Genomic DNA, 20,185 nt, shown 5'->3' with positions numbered 1-20,185 from the left:
TTGCATTCACTCTAAATGAAGCCACTATATAGTGATAGTTGCGCCCTAACTATCAAAACTGCAAACAGTAAGTGTAAACAGGATCTTTAAACTGTAAACATTAGGAACTGTAGACAAACTGTGCAAATGCAGATAATAAATAAATAGCAATAAATAACAAGCACGAAGTAACAAGATAAAAGAGTCCTTAAGAGATAGTTATACCCAGGAATTTAAAGTTACTGACTCTCTCTACCTCTGATCCTCTGATGAACACTGGCTCATGGACCTCTGGTTTCCCTCTCCTGAAGTCTACAATCAGTCCCTTGGTCTTATTTGCATTGAGTGAGAGGTTGCTGTTATTACACTACTTAGCCAAGTTTTCAATCTCCCTCCTATACGCTGATTCATCATCACCTTTGATACAGCCCATAACACTGGTGCCATTAGCAAACATGCATATGGTGTTGGTGCTATACTTAGCCACACAGTCATAGGTGTAAAGCAAGTAGAGCAAGGGGCTAAGCATCCACCCCTGAGGTGCTCCTGTGCTGATGGAGACTGTGGAAGAGATGTTTTTGCCAAACCGACTAACTGGGGTTTACAAGGGAGGAAATCCGGAATCCAATTACACAAGGGGGTATTGAAGATTAGGTCTTGGGAGTTTACTGATTAGTCTAGAGGGGACGATGGTGAACTGTAATTGATAAAGAGCATCCTGATGTATCCTGTTTCATTTCTATTTAATATATTTGCTAAGTATGCCCACAGAAACAGAATCTCAGGGTTGTGCGTGGTGACATGTGTGCACTCTAATAAATTATACTTTGAACTTTGAAGCCACTGTATGATTTCATACACTTACTTTGTATCAAAAATATTTTAGTCACCCTGTGGTGCCATAGATATTAACTACAAAATCAACAGAAGGTCCAGAATAATATTGATCCATAAATCAGAAGGTATTGCATAAATAACTGAATATTCAGTTTAAAGTATGAAAGAATTAACATTCAAAAATTATTTTTAGCATTTGTGGTTTCAGCTGCTAAAGACAAAAGAACTGGAATTTCCTCTCTAAACTTCTGCAATTCTCTACTAAACATTTTTAAAGATTACATTTAAACCTAATTCCTTTAACCATCTGCACTAACACCTGCTTGACATCATTTTTTTTAGATGAGGCAACATCTGTGGAAAGAGAAACTGTTAGTGTTAGGGGTCAAAGACCATTCATCAGACTTTTTCATATTTCCAGCATCAGTGTTCCTTTTAAGATTTTTAAATGAAGCTTGTATATTTGTTAGTGCTATTATGCTGACACAACATATAGTTAATAAATTTAGTTTCTTCATATATATCTCAGCTTGCAAGTAACTTTAACTGTCTGTGTATTGGGCTCAATGATAATTGAGTGAGATATTCTAACTTTGAATGGTTGAATAAGTCAATGACATTCAAATAATGTACAGTAAAAGGAAATAGAAATATTGCTAACTTATGTCTTAAAGAGTGGCATATACTAGTACGTGGACATTAGGAAGGTCAAGATGCCACATATTGCTAATGTCCAAATAGTAATGTTTAATCCTAATATTGGTCTATTCAATTTTGATGCAATTAAAAATGTAAATTTATGAACCGTGCAAATGTTAAACAGTATCAAACTGTTTCTGAAAACTTTAATTTGGTTGCTTAGTACTCCTTATAAAGTGCTACTGTTAAATTTTAGGATTTTAAAAATAGTGTTATATAGTACATAAAATTGACCAATTCAAGCACAATACAATTTACTAAATAAGAGCTACAACTTATAATTTTATAGCTCCTTTAACATGCACCCAACCATGTTGATAATGGCATTATGAAACAAAATTTGGCATATGTTCTGATGCTTGTTTAAAGGTCATGAGGGGTGCCTCAAAGGAGGAAAGAGGTGGAGAGGTGTTTGGTGGAATTGCAGAGCTTAGCACTCAGCTGTGTTAATTGCAATCACCACTACTGGAGTGCTTTAAGCTGTATACAGTCAGGGCAGAATTAGAGAAATTCTAATCAATCGCTTATAAACAAGTCTCAGAATTTATGGAGAAATTATCCTATTTAATATTGATATCTTTCCTTTAATTACTATATATTTTTCTCAGCCTAGATTTCCCAAGGACAATGTTTCCTGAATTCCCAAAACAATCCTGAGAATACAGAATCTGTCCTGGAGACGCCCAGCAGACACAATGGTCAAAATTGTGGGGTAAGGAATGAGCGCTGTCTGTTCATACCCGACCTCTCAGTAGCAAATCTCTCCGTGGGAATATCTGAATTGTTTGGTAGAGGGTAAGTAGGTAAGTGTGCTCTTTTATTTTTGAAAATCACCAGGTCAGCTCTTCCATGTGAGATAATCAGTTGCTCTTCCTTGGACGACCATTTCTTCAAATGTGCCCTAAGAGCAGTCTTTGGTTAAGAGATCTTCTCCCAGTGCTGGGCCTATTCAAGTACAGGTGATTAACTCCACCTTCCAAAAGGACTTAGCCTAAATTGAGGCACTATAATTCAAAACTAGCCCAGCTTTATTGAAATTTATTACAGTGGATGGTAACAATTGATGAAGACATTCAAAATATTATGAAAAGATTAAATTATTTCACAAATGTCACTTAAAAAGATGTACAGAAACAATTGTTTATATGAAATAAATCACACAATAATCTTTTATTTAGCACATAGCTGTTTCTCCCCATTGATCTCTGTACTTGCTCATACCAGGTCCAAACTGATGCAGACAATACACAAAATGCTGGAGGAACTCAGCACGCCACACTGCATCTATGGAAAAGCGTACAGTCGATGTCTTTTTTCCACAGATGCTGCCTGGCCTGCTGAGTTCCTCCAACATTGTGGGTGTGTGTGTTGTTTGGATTTCCAGCATCTGCAGATTTTCTCATTTCCAAACTGATGCAGATTCAGCAGGAAGATTATACAAGCTGAGGGAGAGGGTGGCTGCACTACCCCACCGGAATAACACATCCTTCAAGCAGAGGACCAGGAGACTACCACTGCTTTCAGAACACTAGGCTCAAGCCAGAATCCAGTGCTCCTGAACCTCTGCACAAGCAGGTGTGTAAAAAGGAGCAGAAGAGCGGTCCCAGGCTGGGAACAGCTAGGAGCACTAGTGGAAATGTGCGTGAGACACTCCTCCAAGTAAGTTATAATTATTGTCATATGTTCCAAGGTGCAGTGAAACTTTCTGTTTTTCCAGGTCAATCAGGCAGACCAGTCCATAATTAAGTATATCAAAGTGGTAGAAAACACCTTAGGCCTGGAAGGGAGGAGCAAAAGATCAGTCTGAGGAGGGAGCTCAGCCGGGCGAGCAGCGCCTGTGGTGAGGGAGATGTGGTGGCGTTTTGGATCGATTTGCTGGGGGGGGGGGGAAGAACATTAATACACTTAAATCTTTGATCTATCAAATGCTAGGGCCAGTGGGTAGAGCGAGTTTTAAAAATCCTTTCTTAGCCAATTACTCAGTCACCCCAGCGCCAGCGGTCTGCTCCTCTCACCAGGAACTGCTAAACCTCGTTGCCGTGACAACTGTTTCTGCATCGCGAACAGCAACCGGAAACAGAGACCCGGAAGTGAACGTTGGTCGGGGTCAAAACGCGGATCAAGATGGTGGCCTGCAGTAAATGAGGAGAGGAGAGCCGACAAACGGCTTCTCTGCTATAAATAGACCATGTACAGTGTGTCATGTAGGCTGTTGCCAGGTACGTGTGTGCCGAACAAGGTCAGAAAATCGTTGCAAGTTGACTATGGGGAGGAAGAGCGATAGAAATTAAAGTTCTATGTAATTCTCATAACTTCCGGTTGACCTTGCCCACCTTGATTTCAAACACTCCGGGCGCCCAAGAAACAATGGATAATGGGGTTTTCCTAAATACATATGTTATGTTTAAACCATGTGCTATGATTGAAGTAAATGCCCAGGACATGTAGATTGAATTGAAAATAATCTATATTTAGTCTTCCCCGTAAATGCATCACTCGTAAAAACAACGCATTGTAATCCCGCTTCCAAAACGTTATTTCAAATTCAAGGTTTCACAGCTCGCTGCACATTTTCTCTAGAGGGAATTAACCGGTGGCTAACATTTAATAAGCATACAGCACAATAGTGGGTCCTTTTGTGCACCTCGTCCCTACTAACCAATGTTAATCTGTATCCTTTTAAACCTGTAAGATGCAAGCAGTCCTTCGAGTTCGGGCAGCACTTCACGCCTGAATCTGTCATTGTCACATTGCATCCGATGCGGCTTCCTCTTCATCTGTGAGACTTGACGCAGATTGGGGGATCGCGTTGTCATGTACTTTTGTTCCGTTCTTCGTAACAGTCAAGATCCCCCGATGGGTAGCCATTTTAGTTTCCCATTCCCATACTGATGTGTCTGGCCACAACCTCCTCTACTGCTGCGTTAAGGCTAGGTGCAGACTGGAGGAGCAACACCCCATTCCGTCTTGTTAGCCTCAAACCTGACTGCATCAGCATAGATTTATCTACCTTCCAGTAACCACTCCCCTCTGTCCACGCTCTTCTTTTCCCTTGACGCTGTGACCCATTCCTACTGGTTTCCCACCTCTTCCCTTAATTCTGTCTTCTATAGTCTTCTCCTATCAGATTCTTGCTTCTTCAGCCCTTTGCCTTCTCCCCTTATCTGGATTCAGCTGTCACCTGCTAGCTTGTTGTCCTCCCCCTGCCTTACTCCTTTATTCTGGCTTCTGCCCTTTTCCTTTCTAGTCTTGATGAAAAATCTTGGTGTACAACATCAACGGCTCATTTCCTTCTATTGATGCTACCTGACTCGCTGAGTTCCTTGAACACCTTGAACTTGTTTTTCAAGGTTTCCAGCATCTACAGTCCCTCTTTTGTCTCCCTTTTGAGTACCAATCCAAAAGTCTTTCAAACATTGTTATTGTATCTCCCTCTGCTACCTCATTGAGTAGCCTGCTTCAGATATCCAGTATTGTTTGCGTGAAAAGCTTCCTGCACCAATCCCCCTTGAATGTCTCCACTTGTTGGTGGTGTATAGTGAGAATCTGAGATGAATAATTACACTGTACTTTGTAGTAACCTTGGGATACAAAAAGAGAGATTCGTTGAATCATTTGAATCCAAATAGGGGATTTATATTAAATTGTTAAAATGCTTCTGCCTTTCATGGTAATCAGAACTGTTACATTCAATTGATGATTATATGTGTATATTGACAGCATAATATCACATGGAATATGTTTGCTTGTAGTTACATAAATCAATTTCTATCATACATCAACTATCCTGGGTTATGATTTTTATAACCTGAATACAGTAATGATTGGTGCTTGACATCATATTCATAGTTATTGGAGCAGGCTTTATGAAAATGCAAATGAATTGTGTACTGATTCTGTTTTAAAAGCCTTAAGATATATTGTTGTGATTAGCATGTTGATAACAACAAAGATAAATGGGATTTAGTAGAAGACTTTACTTTCAAACAATGTTCTAATGGTAACTTTGAAATGATGGCAGACAATCCAGCCATGTTCTATAGCATCTAACATTTAATTAAAATTTGAAGCCCCCATTTATTGCTAAAATTTGTTTTCTGATTAAAATCTCTAACTTGACATTAACATATCTCTTTTCACAGATGCTGACTGATCTTTTGAATGTTTCTAGCATTTTCTGTTTTCAATTTCAATTATTACAATCTGCAGTTAATGATTTTTATATTGTTTTTACTTTCCTCTTTAAAGTGTTTTATTTTCCAAGGTAAATCTGAACTAGAGGAAATTAAAGTGCTCAAAATTCATATATGGTTGATGTGTTAAACAGATATCTTGCCTTTCATCATGTGACAGTACTATACAAAGAAAAGTGAGAAATATTTTGGTGTTCTGGTCAACATGTATTTTTTCTGTGAAATCCAAAAGACTTTCTTATTAATGTTATGTTGGTGATTGTAACTCACTGTCACTTTTGTCTATGTTAAAGCAGAGACTGTGTATTAAAAATACTTAATTTGCTATGATTGCCAGTGTTTTTGAATGTTCTGATATCTTTGAAGTTATTTCCTTCAGAATAGCACAGAAAAGTGAAGTTAATACAATTTCTGAGAAAGCTGCTGAGATGTCAGAGTTGAAGGACCTGAAGTTGCAGTGTGATTTAAATTGCACAAAAAATGGATTTATATTTTTCTTGTGTGGTATGAGTATTTATCATCGTTTATAAGATAAGATATAGGAGCAGAATTAGGCTACTTGGCCTATCGAGTCTGCTCCACCATTTTGTCATGGCTGATCCAATTATCCTCTCAGCTCCCACCTCCTTCCTTCTCCCTGTATCCTCTCATGAGAGACCAATCAAGAATGAGTTAACCTCTGCCTCAAGTATTCATAAAGACTTGGCCTCTGCAGCTGCCTGCAGTGAAGGATTCCACAGATTCATCACTCTGGCTAACAAAATTCTTCCTCATCTCCATTCTAAAAGAACACCCTAATATTCTGAGGGTGTACCCTCTAGTCTTACTCCCCTGCCATAGGAAGCATCTGCCCCACATCCAGTCTGTCAAGGACTTTCACCATTCGAAAGATTTCAATGAGGTCATCCCTCATTCTTCTGAATTCTAGTGAATACAGGCCCAGAGCCATCAAACATTCTTCATATGACAAGCCACTGAAACTTGGAATCATTTTCATGAACCTCCTTTGAACCCTGTCCAGTTTCAGCACATCCTTTCAAAGATAAGGGGCCCAAAACTGCTCACAATACTCCAAGTGAGGCCTCACCGGTGCTTTATAAAGTTTCAATATTACATCCTTGTTTTTATATTCTGGTCCTCTTGAAATGAATGCTAACATTGCATTCTCCTTGCTCACCACAAACTCAACAATTTGTAGGATAATTTCTAGCAGATACAATATTGATGAGAACATAAGTGAAAATTCAAAAATCAAATCTTAATCTGACAAGGCTTTTAAGGTGTTAAACAGAAAGAAGAACAGTTCACCATCAATACTTAAAGTGATTATCAACAGATTATAGGTTAAGTTCTTTGGTATTTTTTTCTGTCAATTACTATAATTTTGCATGTTTGTTGCTTTTTAGTTGTAAGGCAAAGGCTGTTATACATTTTACTGACTTCAGGCTTCAGTAAAAATGATAGTTTCTAACATGGTTTCCTTGCAACACTGTACAACCTGTACAATAAGCAGTGGGCTAGAGAGCTGGATATGTCAGTGAACAAAGAGGGAATGGATAGAAGTAGTCTTAGCAGGCAACCATGTCTGTCAGGAGTGTTCAGGGAGCAGTTCTCTGACACATTTAAACCTCTTTATCAAGCACATTTTGAGTGAAATCATCCAGTGTTTGCAGCTCAGAGATAAGTAAGAAGTGACCATGGGAAGGAACTTTGCATACATGAAGTGCATGTATGGTCAGGTATGGCTCTGTTCTTTGGAGAGTGACTATTCAGTCTTTGATCCCAGAATCCAGTCGGCAGAGTGAACACATAGCTATGCAGATGAGGTTTGTCATTGACAACATGCATCCTATATTTTTAGATGCCTAATATTGAACCTAGAAAGGTTTCAAAGGTACATTTAATGTCAGAGAAATGTATACAATATACATCCTGAAATTCTTTTTCTTCGCAAACATCCATAAAAACAGAGGAGTGCCCCAAAGAAAGAATGAATGACAGTTAAATGTTAGAACCCCAAAGCCCCCCCAGCTCCCCCCACCCACACATAAGCAGCAGTAGAGCAATGGCCCACCCCCTCCCACACCAGGAAAAAAAGCATCGGCACCCTCACTGAGCACTCAAGCATGCAGCAAAGCATCAATAAAGACACAGATTTGCAGTACCCCAAAGACCACTCGTTCACCCGTTAATTCGACATATCACAGGTGTTCTCTCTCTCTTTCTCTCTCTCTCTCTCTCTCTCTCTCTCCCTCTCCCTCTCCCTCTCCCTCTCCCTCTCCCTCTCCCTCTCCCTCTCCCTCTCCCCTCTCCCCTCCCCCTCCCCCTCCCCCTCCCCCTCCCCCTCCCCCTCCCCCTCCCCCTCCCCCTCCCCCTCCCCCTCCCTCTCCCTCTCCCTCTCCCTCTCCCCCTCCCCCTCTCCCCCTCTCCCCCCCCAAGGTGAGGAAGTGGTATCCCAGTTTCACAGCAAGAGGGGAGACATAACAATAACTCGCTGATTTACGATGTTAAAAGTCTGTTGCGTCGCTTCTTCTGAGCTCTGTACCCAAAGGGCTCGGGTCTCTGGGCACACAGTCAGCAGCCAGCTTGCTGCTTTCGACCTTCCATCTCCCACGACACAGCAATTTACTGCGGCGGTACCGACCTCGAGCCCACCCACCTCCAGAGCCATGACATCCCGAAGCTCTGAAGGCACATTAGTCTTCCAGGCCGCGTCTTTGGCATTTCAAATAGCAGCCAGTTGTGAGACCCCAGGAGCGAGTCCCATTCCTGTAAAGAACCAAAGTCAGTGTGTAACTCCAGGTCAGGGTCTTCAAAAGAACCCTGAAAGGGTAAAGTACAGATCTTAAAGATAGAAATAGAGCTGTTTCTGAAATTGCAAACAAAGGAGTCACCATTAGGCACCATTATTCTCCTAAGGTGCCATTCTAGTATCTAGAAGGTGCTAGAACTGAATGGGATTCCATTCAGACATATCGAGCTTCTGTGTGATCTGAGGAACCAAGTTAATAAAAATGTCTTCATTGTGGAGAGTGCTCTGCCATTCGTATTTGAGCAGTCATGGCAAGCTATATTGTAGCTACCTGGCAGTAACGTTAATGAATTCGGTATGAGACTTCTTTACACACATGCAGCATGTACGTAATGAAAGGCAGGCTGCTGCAAAAAGAAAAAATGAATAGCACAGACCACTGCTACTCTGTTTCTGCATCCAGTCCTCAGACCCGTGAGGAGGTATTTGCAGTGTTTTGAAGAACTGAACAAGAAGATTGATAAGGACAGGGCTGTAGATGTCTGTGTGGACTTTAACTGAATCCTGTTGTAGATTGGTTCAGAAGATTGGATTGTATGGGATCCAGGATGATACAAAACTAACTTGATGGAAGGAATCATACGGTTGCAGTGGATGGTTATTCTTCAGATTGGAGGCCTGTGACCTGTGGTGTGTTGCAGTGTCAGTGCTGGGTACGCTGTTGTCTGCCGTATGAACAGTTTGGATGAGAGTGCGGGGGGGGTGGGGGGGGAATCATGGACCAGTGATCTGAACTGGCCCGTAGCTCACTTTGGGCCCTGACACCCTGACCTTTTCAATCTGGCCTAGTAAGTCTTTAGTGTTGAGAACAATGAAGTTCATTGTCTAAAATTACAACAGAATCTAGATCAACCAGGAAAGTGGGCAAAGAATGGAGATGGAATTTAATTTAGACGTGAAGTGGTGCATTTTGGGAAATTAAACCAAGGCAGGATATACACATTGAATGCAGGGCACTGGAAAGTGTTGTAGAATAGAGAAACCTACAAGTACATAACTCCATGAAAGCAGTGCCACAGTTAGACTGAGCAGTGAAGAAGGTGAATGGTATGTTTGCTTCATTGGTTGAGGCATTGAGAACAAGAGTTGGGATGTTGCATTATTTCTTTACCTATTGTTCGGATGCCGATTTAAGCATGGGGTCAGGGTGTCAAGGCCCAAGGTGAGGTACAAGGTGGTTCAGATTGCTGCTCCATGACAGTTGCTTGGCTCTGCGCTGAACTGTGGAAATCTCTTTACAGTCATCAGTTCAGGTATGCTATTTGCTTGTGCTTTTTGTTTGCATGATCTTTTTTCATTGCATGTTGGGTATTCAGTCTTTTTTATGGGTTGTTTTTTAGTTTTTATGGACGATTTGTTATTCTCTGCATATTAGATATTAGACAGTCTTCTATATATTTTGTGTGTATATTATAATTTGTTGTTGGGTTTCTTTGTTTCATGGCTGCCTGTTAAGAGATGAATCTCCCAAGTTGTATAATGTATACATACTTTGAACTTTGAGGACATTGGTGAGACTGCATCAACTCCTGAGGAGGGAGAAGCCTTGGTGAGCTCTCTTGGCCATGACGTCAATGTGGTTGGACCAGTGGTGATGTTCACACCAAGAAACTTGAAGTTTTCAACCCTCACAACCTAATCACTGTTCATAGTGGCAGGAGCATGTGTACCTGCCCACTCTCTGAAGTCAATGACAAGTTCTTTTGTTTTGTTGACATTGAGGAAAAGGTTATTGTCATGACAACATGTCAGTAAGTTCCCTTTCTCCTTTCTGTACGTCATTTACGAATCCGGGTCACTGGCATATTTTGCAAAAACTGTTGTTCAGCAGCAGCAGTATACTGCAATCCATAAATAATACGAACTATAAATTACAGTAAGAAGTGTATATTTATAAAATAAAATAACTAGAATGTTCTGCACGATACATCTGTAGAAATCTGTGTGACTTTGGTGCTGAACCAATTCACCTCAAACTCCTAATGAAAAATAGCAGCTCTCGTAACTTCTTTGTAATTTCATCAATATCTTGGGCCCGGGATAGACCCTCACAATTTGACACCCAGACATTTAAACTGCTCACCCTTTCCACTCCTGATCCTTCGATGAGGGCTGTGTGTGTTCCCTTGGATTTCCCTTTCTGAAGTCCACAATCAGTTCCTTGATCTTACTGACGTTGAGTACAAGGCATGGTTGTGACACCACTTAACCAGCTGATTGCCTCCTCGTCACTATCTGAAATTCTGCCAACATTAGTGTTGTCATTGGCAAATATATAAATGCATTTTGAGCTGTATCTAGCCACACAGCCATTGGTTTAGAGAAAGCGGAGCAGTGGGCTAAACACACATCCTTGAGGTGAGTCAGTGTTAATTGTCAGTGAGGAGATGTTATTTCTAATCTGTACTGACTGGTCTCCCAGTGAGCAAGTCAAGGATCCAGTTGCAGACAGAGGTACTCAGGCCCAGGTTTTGGAGCTTGTTGATTAGAACTGAGAGTATGAACGCAGAGCTATAATCAATAAACAGCAGCCTGACTTCAGTATTACTGTTATCTAGGTGATCCAAAGCCAAGTAAAGAGCCAGTGAGATTGCTTCCGCTGTAGACCAATTGTGGTAATAGGCAACTGCAGTGGGTCTGAGAATGTGAAGAGGGTAAGGGGTACGTGTAGCAAGCTATGTAGACAGGACCAGGGAGAGGATATGTCATTGGGGAAGTGTAGGAGAACAGGGAAGTTGTAGATAAATTAAGGTGCCAGACAGCATGTGGCCACCACAAAGAAGAGGAACCTTGCGACCACAAGACAATGTGTTCGGCAAAGTATTTTGAGCTATATACCTATTTCGAGTGTTTTGCTTGCGTCCATACCCATTCCAAGTATTCCGCTTGCGTCAATGCTTATTCCGAGTATTTCGTGTGCTTAGCTATGCAATAGCCAATCAATTGATGGATTTGAATCGGTGACCATATTTGCGAATGTAGTACCCTTCTTTTGGGTATAAGTATGACCTTTGTAAACCGACAAATTGGGAGTTGGCTACCTTACACCCGAAGTGCATGGGGCTGCGAACTCCTCTCTGAATAAAAACCGTTTCAGAGGTCATTTTGTGTCTCTGGTGTTTTTCCTCAACTGAGCAGGTTAATAATTTCAGGTTGACAGGTCCAGGTCCTTCCAGATGTTGATTCTAGCCATCAGCAATCACTCCAAGCACTTCATCACAGCAGTTGTGAGTGCAACTGGGCAATACTCATTGAGGAAGCTCACCCTGCTCTTCTTGGGCACTTGTATGATTGTTGCCATTTTGAAGCTCATCTGGGAGTGAAGCATCACAGCCATTCATGATGTTAAGTTTGGTTTTGTAGGAAGTAATTGCCTGTAAACCCTGCCAGAGCTAATGTACAGCTAATTCCATCTTGAATTTCAATTGAAATGGCTTCTTCACTCTTCAAATAGATTTCCTTAGGTCGTACCTGGACTATAGATGTCGATCACCAGTATTGAATGCCACAGATCTAGAATTTAGCAGACTACGAATTTCTGGTTCATCCACAGCATTTGGTTTGGCTATGTGCGGTATGTTCTTAAAGGCACACACTTTTCCACACTAGTCTTGATGAAGTCAGTGACAACTCTATGTATTCATTTATATTCTGAGATGACCCCCTGAATATTGTCCAGTCTACCAACTCAAAGCATTCTGTAAGTATTCCTCTGCCTTTTTTGACCATGGCTTCTAGGTCCTCACCTCTGGTGTTGTGGTCTTTGGTCTCTGCCTATACGCCATGAGTAGAAGTACAACAGAGGACCTTGTGTATAGATTGGTCTCTGTTGAATGCAGAAAGGGGTAGGGAGAGGAAGATGTGGCTGGGGGGGTGGGATCACATTTCAGCTCATGTGCTGGATGAGAGTGACTGAACATAAGAGGGGTGGGAGTTTGCTGCCAGACTCTTTAATCAGAAAGATCTGACTTGAATCAAGAAATAAGATTGTATTTTCTTGGAACAATGGCAGATGTAAATCTCCAACCCCAACTCCCTCCCCCCACTCTTTTTCCCCTTTTGTATGGGAATTAGAAACCAGACATTGAAAGGAGGAACAGTTTTGACAATGAATCATTTCTTATATATGTCTCAGCTGCTAATTCATTGGGCATGTTTGAGTGTTGATTGTCTGCTCACCCTTTCCAGCACTATATAGTTCAGAAAACCTAATTTGAAAAAATACAAAAGTAGTAAAGATGCATGAGTGTTTTGACCGAATTCGAGTTATCATGTTATGTGACACGTATTATGCACACTTTACCTGGGCATTCTCTTCCTTTGGTGCACTGTAGAGAACCTATAATTTTGGAAAGATGTTAGCAACTTATTGCGTTCTTGTTTCTGAAAAGTGCAGCTGTTTTGGCACTTCTAATGGCTTCTAAACTACTGGATGTCTAGACGATGGTTGAAGATAACTTTTGTCAGTCATTGTTCATGTAATAGTTTGCTGCTTTTCTGGTGACTCACTTTTGTGATGTCCAGCTGCAAGATGATGAATTCACCATTCGATTTTCTTTGCAATTAAGTATATCAAAAAAAAAGTCTGAAAACTTTCAGTCTATAATTGACACAGGTCTGGCAAAAGCAATTTGAGATCTGCTATCTACACTGACTGTCGAAAAGTGTAAATGATCCCACAGTTTTTCTGTGAGATTATCTCAGAAGCAGCTGGTTGTTGTAACTTAGTTTTGACATGACAAGCAAATGTGTTGGTTTGGATATTTTGATCTAATTTATGACTTAAAATGAAAGTGCTGCCTTGGGGCCAGAAATTTAAAGTTGATTGCAGGCAATCTATCTTTATTTTTAACGCATAATTTTATGTGATAATGTGGGAGTAGATTCAGTAATCACTTTGAGAGGCGAGGTCAGTTGAAGAGAGGGAAATGTTGCAGCGGAAATGGAACAATTCATGTTGGTGACGAGGACTCCAGAGACCTAAGTTGGTCAGATGTGTTTGAGAGCATGAAATCCTGTATCACTTTTACTCAATCCTGAAATATTTCAAATACACGTCCTGGTGCTAAGGCTGTATATTTCTTATCTGCGTTGTGTAAAGATATGAGGGCACAAGATTTGCCTCGCTATTGGAAAAAAATTAGAGATGTGTCAAAGGAATCCATGGTTTTGTATTTGTTACACAATTTAATGTAAATGCTTCCCCATTATTATAAGATGACCTCTCAATTTACCTTGTTGAGACTTAGCACCTTACTCTCCACCTGCACTGCACCTTCTTTGTACCCAACACTTAATTCTGCACTCAGTTTTTGTTTTCTCTTGAATGATGGTATGGAAGACAATCTTGTTACTGTACCTCATTACATTTGACAGTAATCAACCACTTTTGCAGGAGAGAAACAATTCTTAGTTCAGTAAGTCACAAGCCTCCTTCCATACTCCTTTTTTGAGCCTTGTCAATTTGTTTCTCTCTATTTTTCACCCTCAAATCGCCCTGTGAATGTAGCTACCTTAACTGGAGATTTGCATTTTCATTGTCTAGTTGAAAGAGTTTTTCTGAGTTTCTGATCAGAAGTATTGGTGACTAAATTATGTTTATGATTATCAATAAATATAGTTGGGAATTTAAGAGAAAATTGTTCATCACAGGGTGTTTTGAAAGTCAAGCTGCACATATTTTAACTATGTTTATCCCAATAAACTTTCATACAGGGCTTTCTCAAATTATCATTAAATATTCTGCTACTGGCTTTAGTCTTTACAAATGGATACTTCTTTTGATCAAGACATCATCAGAAATTTCTTCTCCAGTGGCTTTATACTTTTTTTTGGAATATAGTGATCAGAGCTGTTTAAAACTCTGTACAAGTTTAATGTTACTTCACCCTTTTTCAGTCTGCCCATCTAGAAATCACCTCCAGAGCGTCAATTCCTATTTTAATATTGTTTTAATCTGTATAACTTCTTTTACTGATTAGTTTATTCTGATGCTGCCTTTTGTTCGACTTCAACTTCCAAAAATGACAGCTGAAATGTCACTGTTTTCTCAGTTTTTTTGAGGAAATAATAAATTGAAATCTTATTTGAGTTTCGGTTGGTTGGCAATATTTAAGGAAGAGCAATGTGTTTTGTCCAAAATTCATTCCTCATTGCTCAGTATCACCACCAGATACAATAACATAATCATTCATTTTCTTTGTTGCTTTGGTACATTACCATTTGAACATTGTGTCTTGAGACTGTCCGTTGGCCGTGGTCGACCATGGATATTGGCTTCCCAGCTGTATGCATGATAAGCAAGGCAGGACAGTACAATATAGAGAGCGAGCTGTTGTCCATGAAGCAGGCTCCCACTCACTATGCAGCTGATGAATCCAAAGGAACGGCAGAAATCGATACAGTTTGGCACCGGCAGGGTAACAGGAGCCATCAGTCCGGATTGCACTCAATATAGGACTGCCTTAGGGACTCCTGCTCCTGATTTTTGCTCAGGGTTTATTCCCGAAGCCTTCTTCATAAATGGGTATAGCCACGAGGCAGCAGGGGTTTGAGATCAGAGTTTCCCTTCTAGGTAAGCTGCCAACCATGGCTGACGAGCCTCATCTGCCTAAAGCAACTGGTTTTAAGGTTGTCAGTAGAAACTGTTTTGCTGGGCTTCATAGCCATGTGTGAAGGCCAGGAGTGAGACTTGGTCGTCAGAGGCTATTTGAGATGTCCGCCATTGGAGGTGTTTAATAGGTAGTGGGAGTTTACCCCCACTATCACTCCTGGCTATAACAACCTTAAGGAACTATATTGTGACTACATTTCAAAAATTCATTGATTAGATTTGATGTTTTCTGAGTAAGACAATACTCTGCAAGTATATGTGCAGTCAAGTAAAGGAAATAGGTTAAACACATTGTTCTGGTCTTTGTAATTTGGTACAAGGAAATGGGTAAGATGGATGCAAATAGAAACATGCAGTTTCGCTTTCTCTACTGTCATAATTCCCACGTTTCACAGTGATGTACTAAAAACATTGATGTTCTTTTCCAAAACCAATTTTGCTGCATTGGAAATTTAATGCAGAGCAGTTGTATTAACTATTTTGCAACTATTAAATAGGTCATTGAAGGACATTTCTTTTATTCAACCTGTCTCTTTGGAATGCCTATTTTTTTTAGCATCTCTATATAATTGGTACCATAGGGCTTTATAACTGTAAGAATTAAATAATGTATTTGTGAGAACCTTCATCTAAATATTTATGTGGAGCATGAATAATGACAAAATTGAACTGAATTTGTCTGATTCAAGACAAATCCTAATCGATGTCTTTACTAATGTGCTTGCATTAAAGCAACTGCATCATTGTTCTGGAAAATTGAATAAATTGTTGTTTAAGTGATTTTTTTTTAACAAGATAAATGTGCAGGACATTAAAGTAATGCATGACTGGTCTAATGATTAGTGTGTTTTCTGTGAGGTGAAATTAGGTGTAAATTTCTTAATTGCTCGCTTGAATTAATATTTTCAAATGTAAGGCAAATGTTGAATTGGAAGACAGATGATCTTATTACACACTGAATTGAATTGACATTATTAAAATAGCATATTTCCACTGTTCATAGATGATATTTAGTTTTACAAGGGACAAAACCTAAATTATAATAATCTATTTTATGATTAGTTCTTACTGTCATGGAATTAATAGCAATATTCTACCTTTTTTATCATTGCTTGAACTGCTATAATTATATCATCATATTTGTGAAATTGTGTTTGTACATTTTAATAGAATACAGTTTAACTTTCAATTGACAAATAGTTTATTTCGTATAACCCTATTGATCAAGTTTTGGATAGGATTTTCAAGTAATGCATGTGGTTTTTTTAATGGTTTTATTGAGATTAGTTTAAAATCAACACCACTTGTCTTGGTATCAAGCACATGTGATTTATAAAATGAGTGTTCATACCCATAGCTGGCACTGGATAGTTAATCATAGATGAATTTGTTTGTGCTTCATTTTAAGAATTAAAGAAGACTCAGTAGGTGGCAGTGAGTTGCAAGATTCTAATCTATTAGGATTTGATAATGTCATGCACCAAACAGAAGTATGTGTTTTTATTATCAGAATCTTGAGTTTATTTTAGTGTCTAACAATTGCTGCTGTTTGTTATTGCCAATTCTGTCTTGAATTTTATTTTTAAGTTTCTTTTGTAACTGATATTAGTTAGGTAGTCTGTGCACAGCAGTGGTAGTAGGACCATAAGATGTAGCAGCAGAATTAGGCCTCTCAGCCAATAGAGTCTGCTCCGTCATTCTATTATCCCTCTAGATCCCATTCTCCTGCCGTCTCCCCTTAACTCTGATCCCCTGACTAATCAATTTACTGTCAACTTCTGCTTTAAGTATACTCAGTGGCTTGGCCTCCATAGCTGTCTTTGGCAATGAATTCCACATTCACTTCTCTTCTCATCTCTTTTCTAAATGGATGTCCCTCTATTCTAAGGATGGATCCATTGGTCCTAGCGTCATCGACTTTAGGAAGCATTCTCCCCACATTGACACTATTTAGACCTTTCAATGTTTCATTAATTTCAATGAGATCCCCCTCAGTCTTTTAAACTCCAGTCACTACAGGCCCAGAGCCATCAACCACTCCTCATATGCTAACCCTTTTATTCCTGGAACAATTCTTGTGAACTTCCTCTGGACCCTCTCCAATGTCAGCTTATCTTTTCTTAATTAAGAAGTCCAAAACTGCTCACAATATGTCAACTGTGGTCTCACCAATGCTTTTTAAAGTCTCAGCATTACAACTGTAATGTTATATTCTAGTCCACTCAAAATGAATGCTAACATTGCATTTGTCTACCTTACTGCCAACTCAACCAACCAGTTAACCTCTAGGGAATTCTGCACAATGACTCCCAGGTCCCTTTGCACCTCTGAACTTTTTGGTTTCTCCCCCTATTTAGAAAATAGTCAATGTCTATTCTTTGATTATATCTATTCAAAGTGCATGACCATCCATTTCTGTATACTATATTCCATTTACCACTCCTTTGCTCAATCTCCCAGTCTAAGTCCTTATGCAAGTTCCTTGCTTCCTCAACACTGTCTGCTCCTCCACTTATCTTTCTATCATCAACAAGCTTGGCTACAAATCCATCAATTTCATATTCTAAATCATTGACATACAGTAGCATGTAAAAATCTGGGCAGCCCAGTCAAAATGTCCATTACTGTGAATAGCTAAGCGAGTAAAAGATGACCTGATTTCCAAAAGGTTAAAGATGACACATTTCTTTAATATTTTAAGCAAGATTACTTGTTTATTTCCATCTTTTACAGTTTCAAAATAACAAAAAGGAAAAGGGCCCGAAGCAAAAGCTTGGGCACCCTGCATGGTCAATACTTAGTAACACCCACTTTGGCAAGCATCACTGCTTGTAAATGCTTTCTGTAGCCAGCTGAGAGTCTTTCAATTCTTGTTTGGGGAATTTTCGCCCATTCTTCCTTGCAAAAGGCTTCTACTTCTGTGGGATTCTTGGACCATCTTGCATGCACTGCTCTTTTGAGGTCAAGCCACAGATTTTTGATGATCTTTAGGTTGGGGGACTGTGAGGGCCATGGAAAAATCTTTAGTTTGCGCCTCTTGAGGTAGTCCTTTGTGGATTTTGAGGTGTGTTTAGGATTATTATCCTGTTGTAGAAGCCAACCTCTTTTTATCTTCAGCTTTTTTTTACAGATGGTGTGATGTTTGCTTCCAGAATTTGCTGGTATTTAATTGAATCAATTCTTCCTTCTACCAGTAAAATGTTCCCCATGCCACTGACTACAACACAAGCCCAAAGCAGGATTGATCCACCCCAGTACTTAACAGTTGGAGAGCTGTTCTTTTCATGAAATTCTGCATCCTTTTTTCTCCAAACATACCTTTGCTCATTGTGGCCAATAACTTCTATTTTAACTTTATCTGTCCACAGGACTTGTTTCCAAAATGCATCAGGCTTGTTTAGATGTTCCTTTGCAACTTTTTGATGCTGCATTTTGTGGTGAGGATGCAGAAAAGGTTTTCTTCTGATGACTCTTCCATGAAGGTCATATTTATACAGGTGTCACTGCATAGTAGAACAGTGCACCACCACTCCAGAGTCTACTAAATCTTCCTGAAGGTCTTTTGCAGTTAAACGGGGGTTTTGATTTGCCTTTCTAGCAATCCTACGAGCAGTTTTCTCAGAAAGTTTTCTTAGTCTTCCAGACCTCAACTTGACCTCCACCATTCCTGTTAACTGCCATTTCTTAATTACATTATGAACTGAGGAAACGGCTACCTGAAAATGCTTTGCTATCTTCTTATAGCCTTCTCCTGCTTTGTGGGCATATTTATTTTAATTTTCAGAGTGTTAGGCAGCTGCTTAGAGGAGCCCATGGCTGCTGATTGTTGGGACAAGGTTTGAAGAGTCAGGGTATTTATAAAGCTTTGAAATTTGCATCACCTGGCCTTTCCTAACGATGACTGTGAACAAGCCTTAGCCCTAACAAGCTAATTAAGGTCTGAAACCTTGGTAAAAGTTACCAGAGAGCTCAAATCTCTTGGGGTGCCTAAACTTTTGCATGATGCTCCTTTTCTTTTTTTTCCACTGTAAAATTGTACAAAACAAAAATAATACACTAATCTTGCTTAAAATGTTGAAAAGAATGTTTCATCTTTAACTTTATGACTTTTGGAGATCAATTCATTGTCTACTCACTTAACTATTCACAGTAACAGAAATTTTGACCAGGAGTGCCCAAACGTTTGCATGCCCCTGTATAATGTGAAAGGAAGCGGTCCCAGCACCAACCCCTATGGAACGCTACAAGACACCGGCTGCCAACCAAGAAAAGCTCTCTTTATTCCAACTCTTTGTCTCCTGCCAGTCAGTCACTCTTCTATCCAATCTAGTATAATTCCTGCAATACCATGGGCTGTTACCTTGTTAAGCATCTTCATATGTGGCACCTTGTCAAAGGCCTTCTGAAAATGCAAGTAAACAACATCCACCAACTTCTTTGTCTATCCTGTTTTATACCTCAAAAAATTCCAACAGATTTTTCAGGCAAGTGTTCTCCTTCAGGAAACCATGCGAACTTTGGTCTATTGTATCATAAGCCTCCAAGTACCCTGAAACCTCATCCTTGATAATGGACTCCCAACATATTCCCAACAGTGACATCAGGCTAACTGGTCTATTAATTTCTTTTCTTCTGCCACCCTCCTTTCCTAAAGAGTGGAGTGCCATTTTCAATGTTCCAGTCCTCCAGAATCATTACAGAATTTGGTGATTTTTGAAAGATCATTACTACTGCCATCACAATCTCTTCAGCTACTTCTTTCCGAACCATGGGTTGTAGTCCATCTGATCCAGTGATGTATCAACCTTCAGCTTCTCAAGCACCTTTTTCCTAGTAATAGCGAATGCCCTCATTTCTGCCAACTGACATTCTTGAATTTCTGACATACTGCTATTGTTTTCCACAGTAAAGACTGAGTTAATATACTCAATAAGTTTGTCTGGCATTTCTTTGTCCCCCATTAATACTTCCTTAGCATCAGTTTCTAGCAGTCTGATATCCACTCTCTCCTCTCTTCTTCTTTATTTGAAAATAAAACTTCTGCTATCCTCT

The 20,185-nt window shown here is 39.7% G+C and overlaps 1 protein-coding gene across 2 annotated transcripts in view; it reads left to right on the top strand.

The window, feature by feature from the left end:
* Positions 1-3,580: 3,580 nt before the first annotated feature.
* Positions 3,581-20,185, top strand: part of LOC132380139 (protoheme IX farnesyltransferase, mitochondrial) — a 136,757-nt gene continuing 120,152 nt past the window's right edge. The window contains exon 1 of one of the 2 annotated variants that reach the window (XM_059948751.1): positions 3,581-3,734. In XM_059948751.1, coding sequence (XP_059804734.1) covers positions 3,704-3,734 — 31 coding nt within the window. In that variant the 5' untranslated portion in view covers positions 3,581-3,703. The remainder of the gene's footprint in view (positions 3,735-20,185) is intronic. The other variant, XM_059948752.1, reaches the window with a different exon arrangement.

Source organism: Hypanus sabinus, chromosome 23 (assembly GCF_030144855.1).
Source record: "Hypanus sabinus isolate sHypSab1 chromosome 23, sHypSab1.hap1, whole genome shotgun sequence".
Taxonomy (NCBI): Eukaryota; Metazoa; Chordata; class Chondrichthyes; order Myliobatiformes; family Dasyatidae; genus Hypanus; species Hypanus sabinus.
Note: the sequence above shows the minus strand (reverse complement) of the source record. Positions and strands in the feature narration are given on the sequence as shown.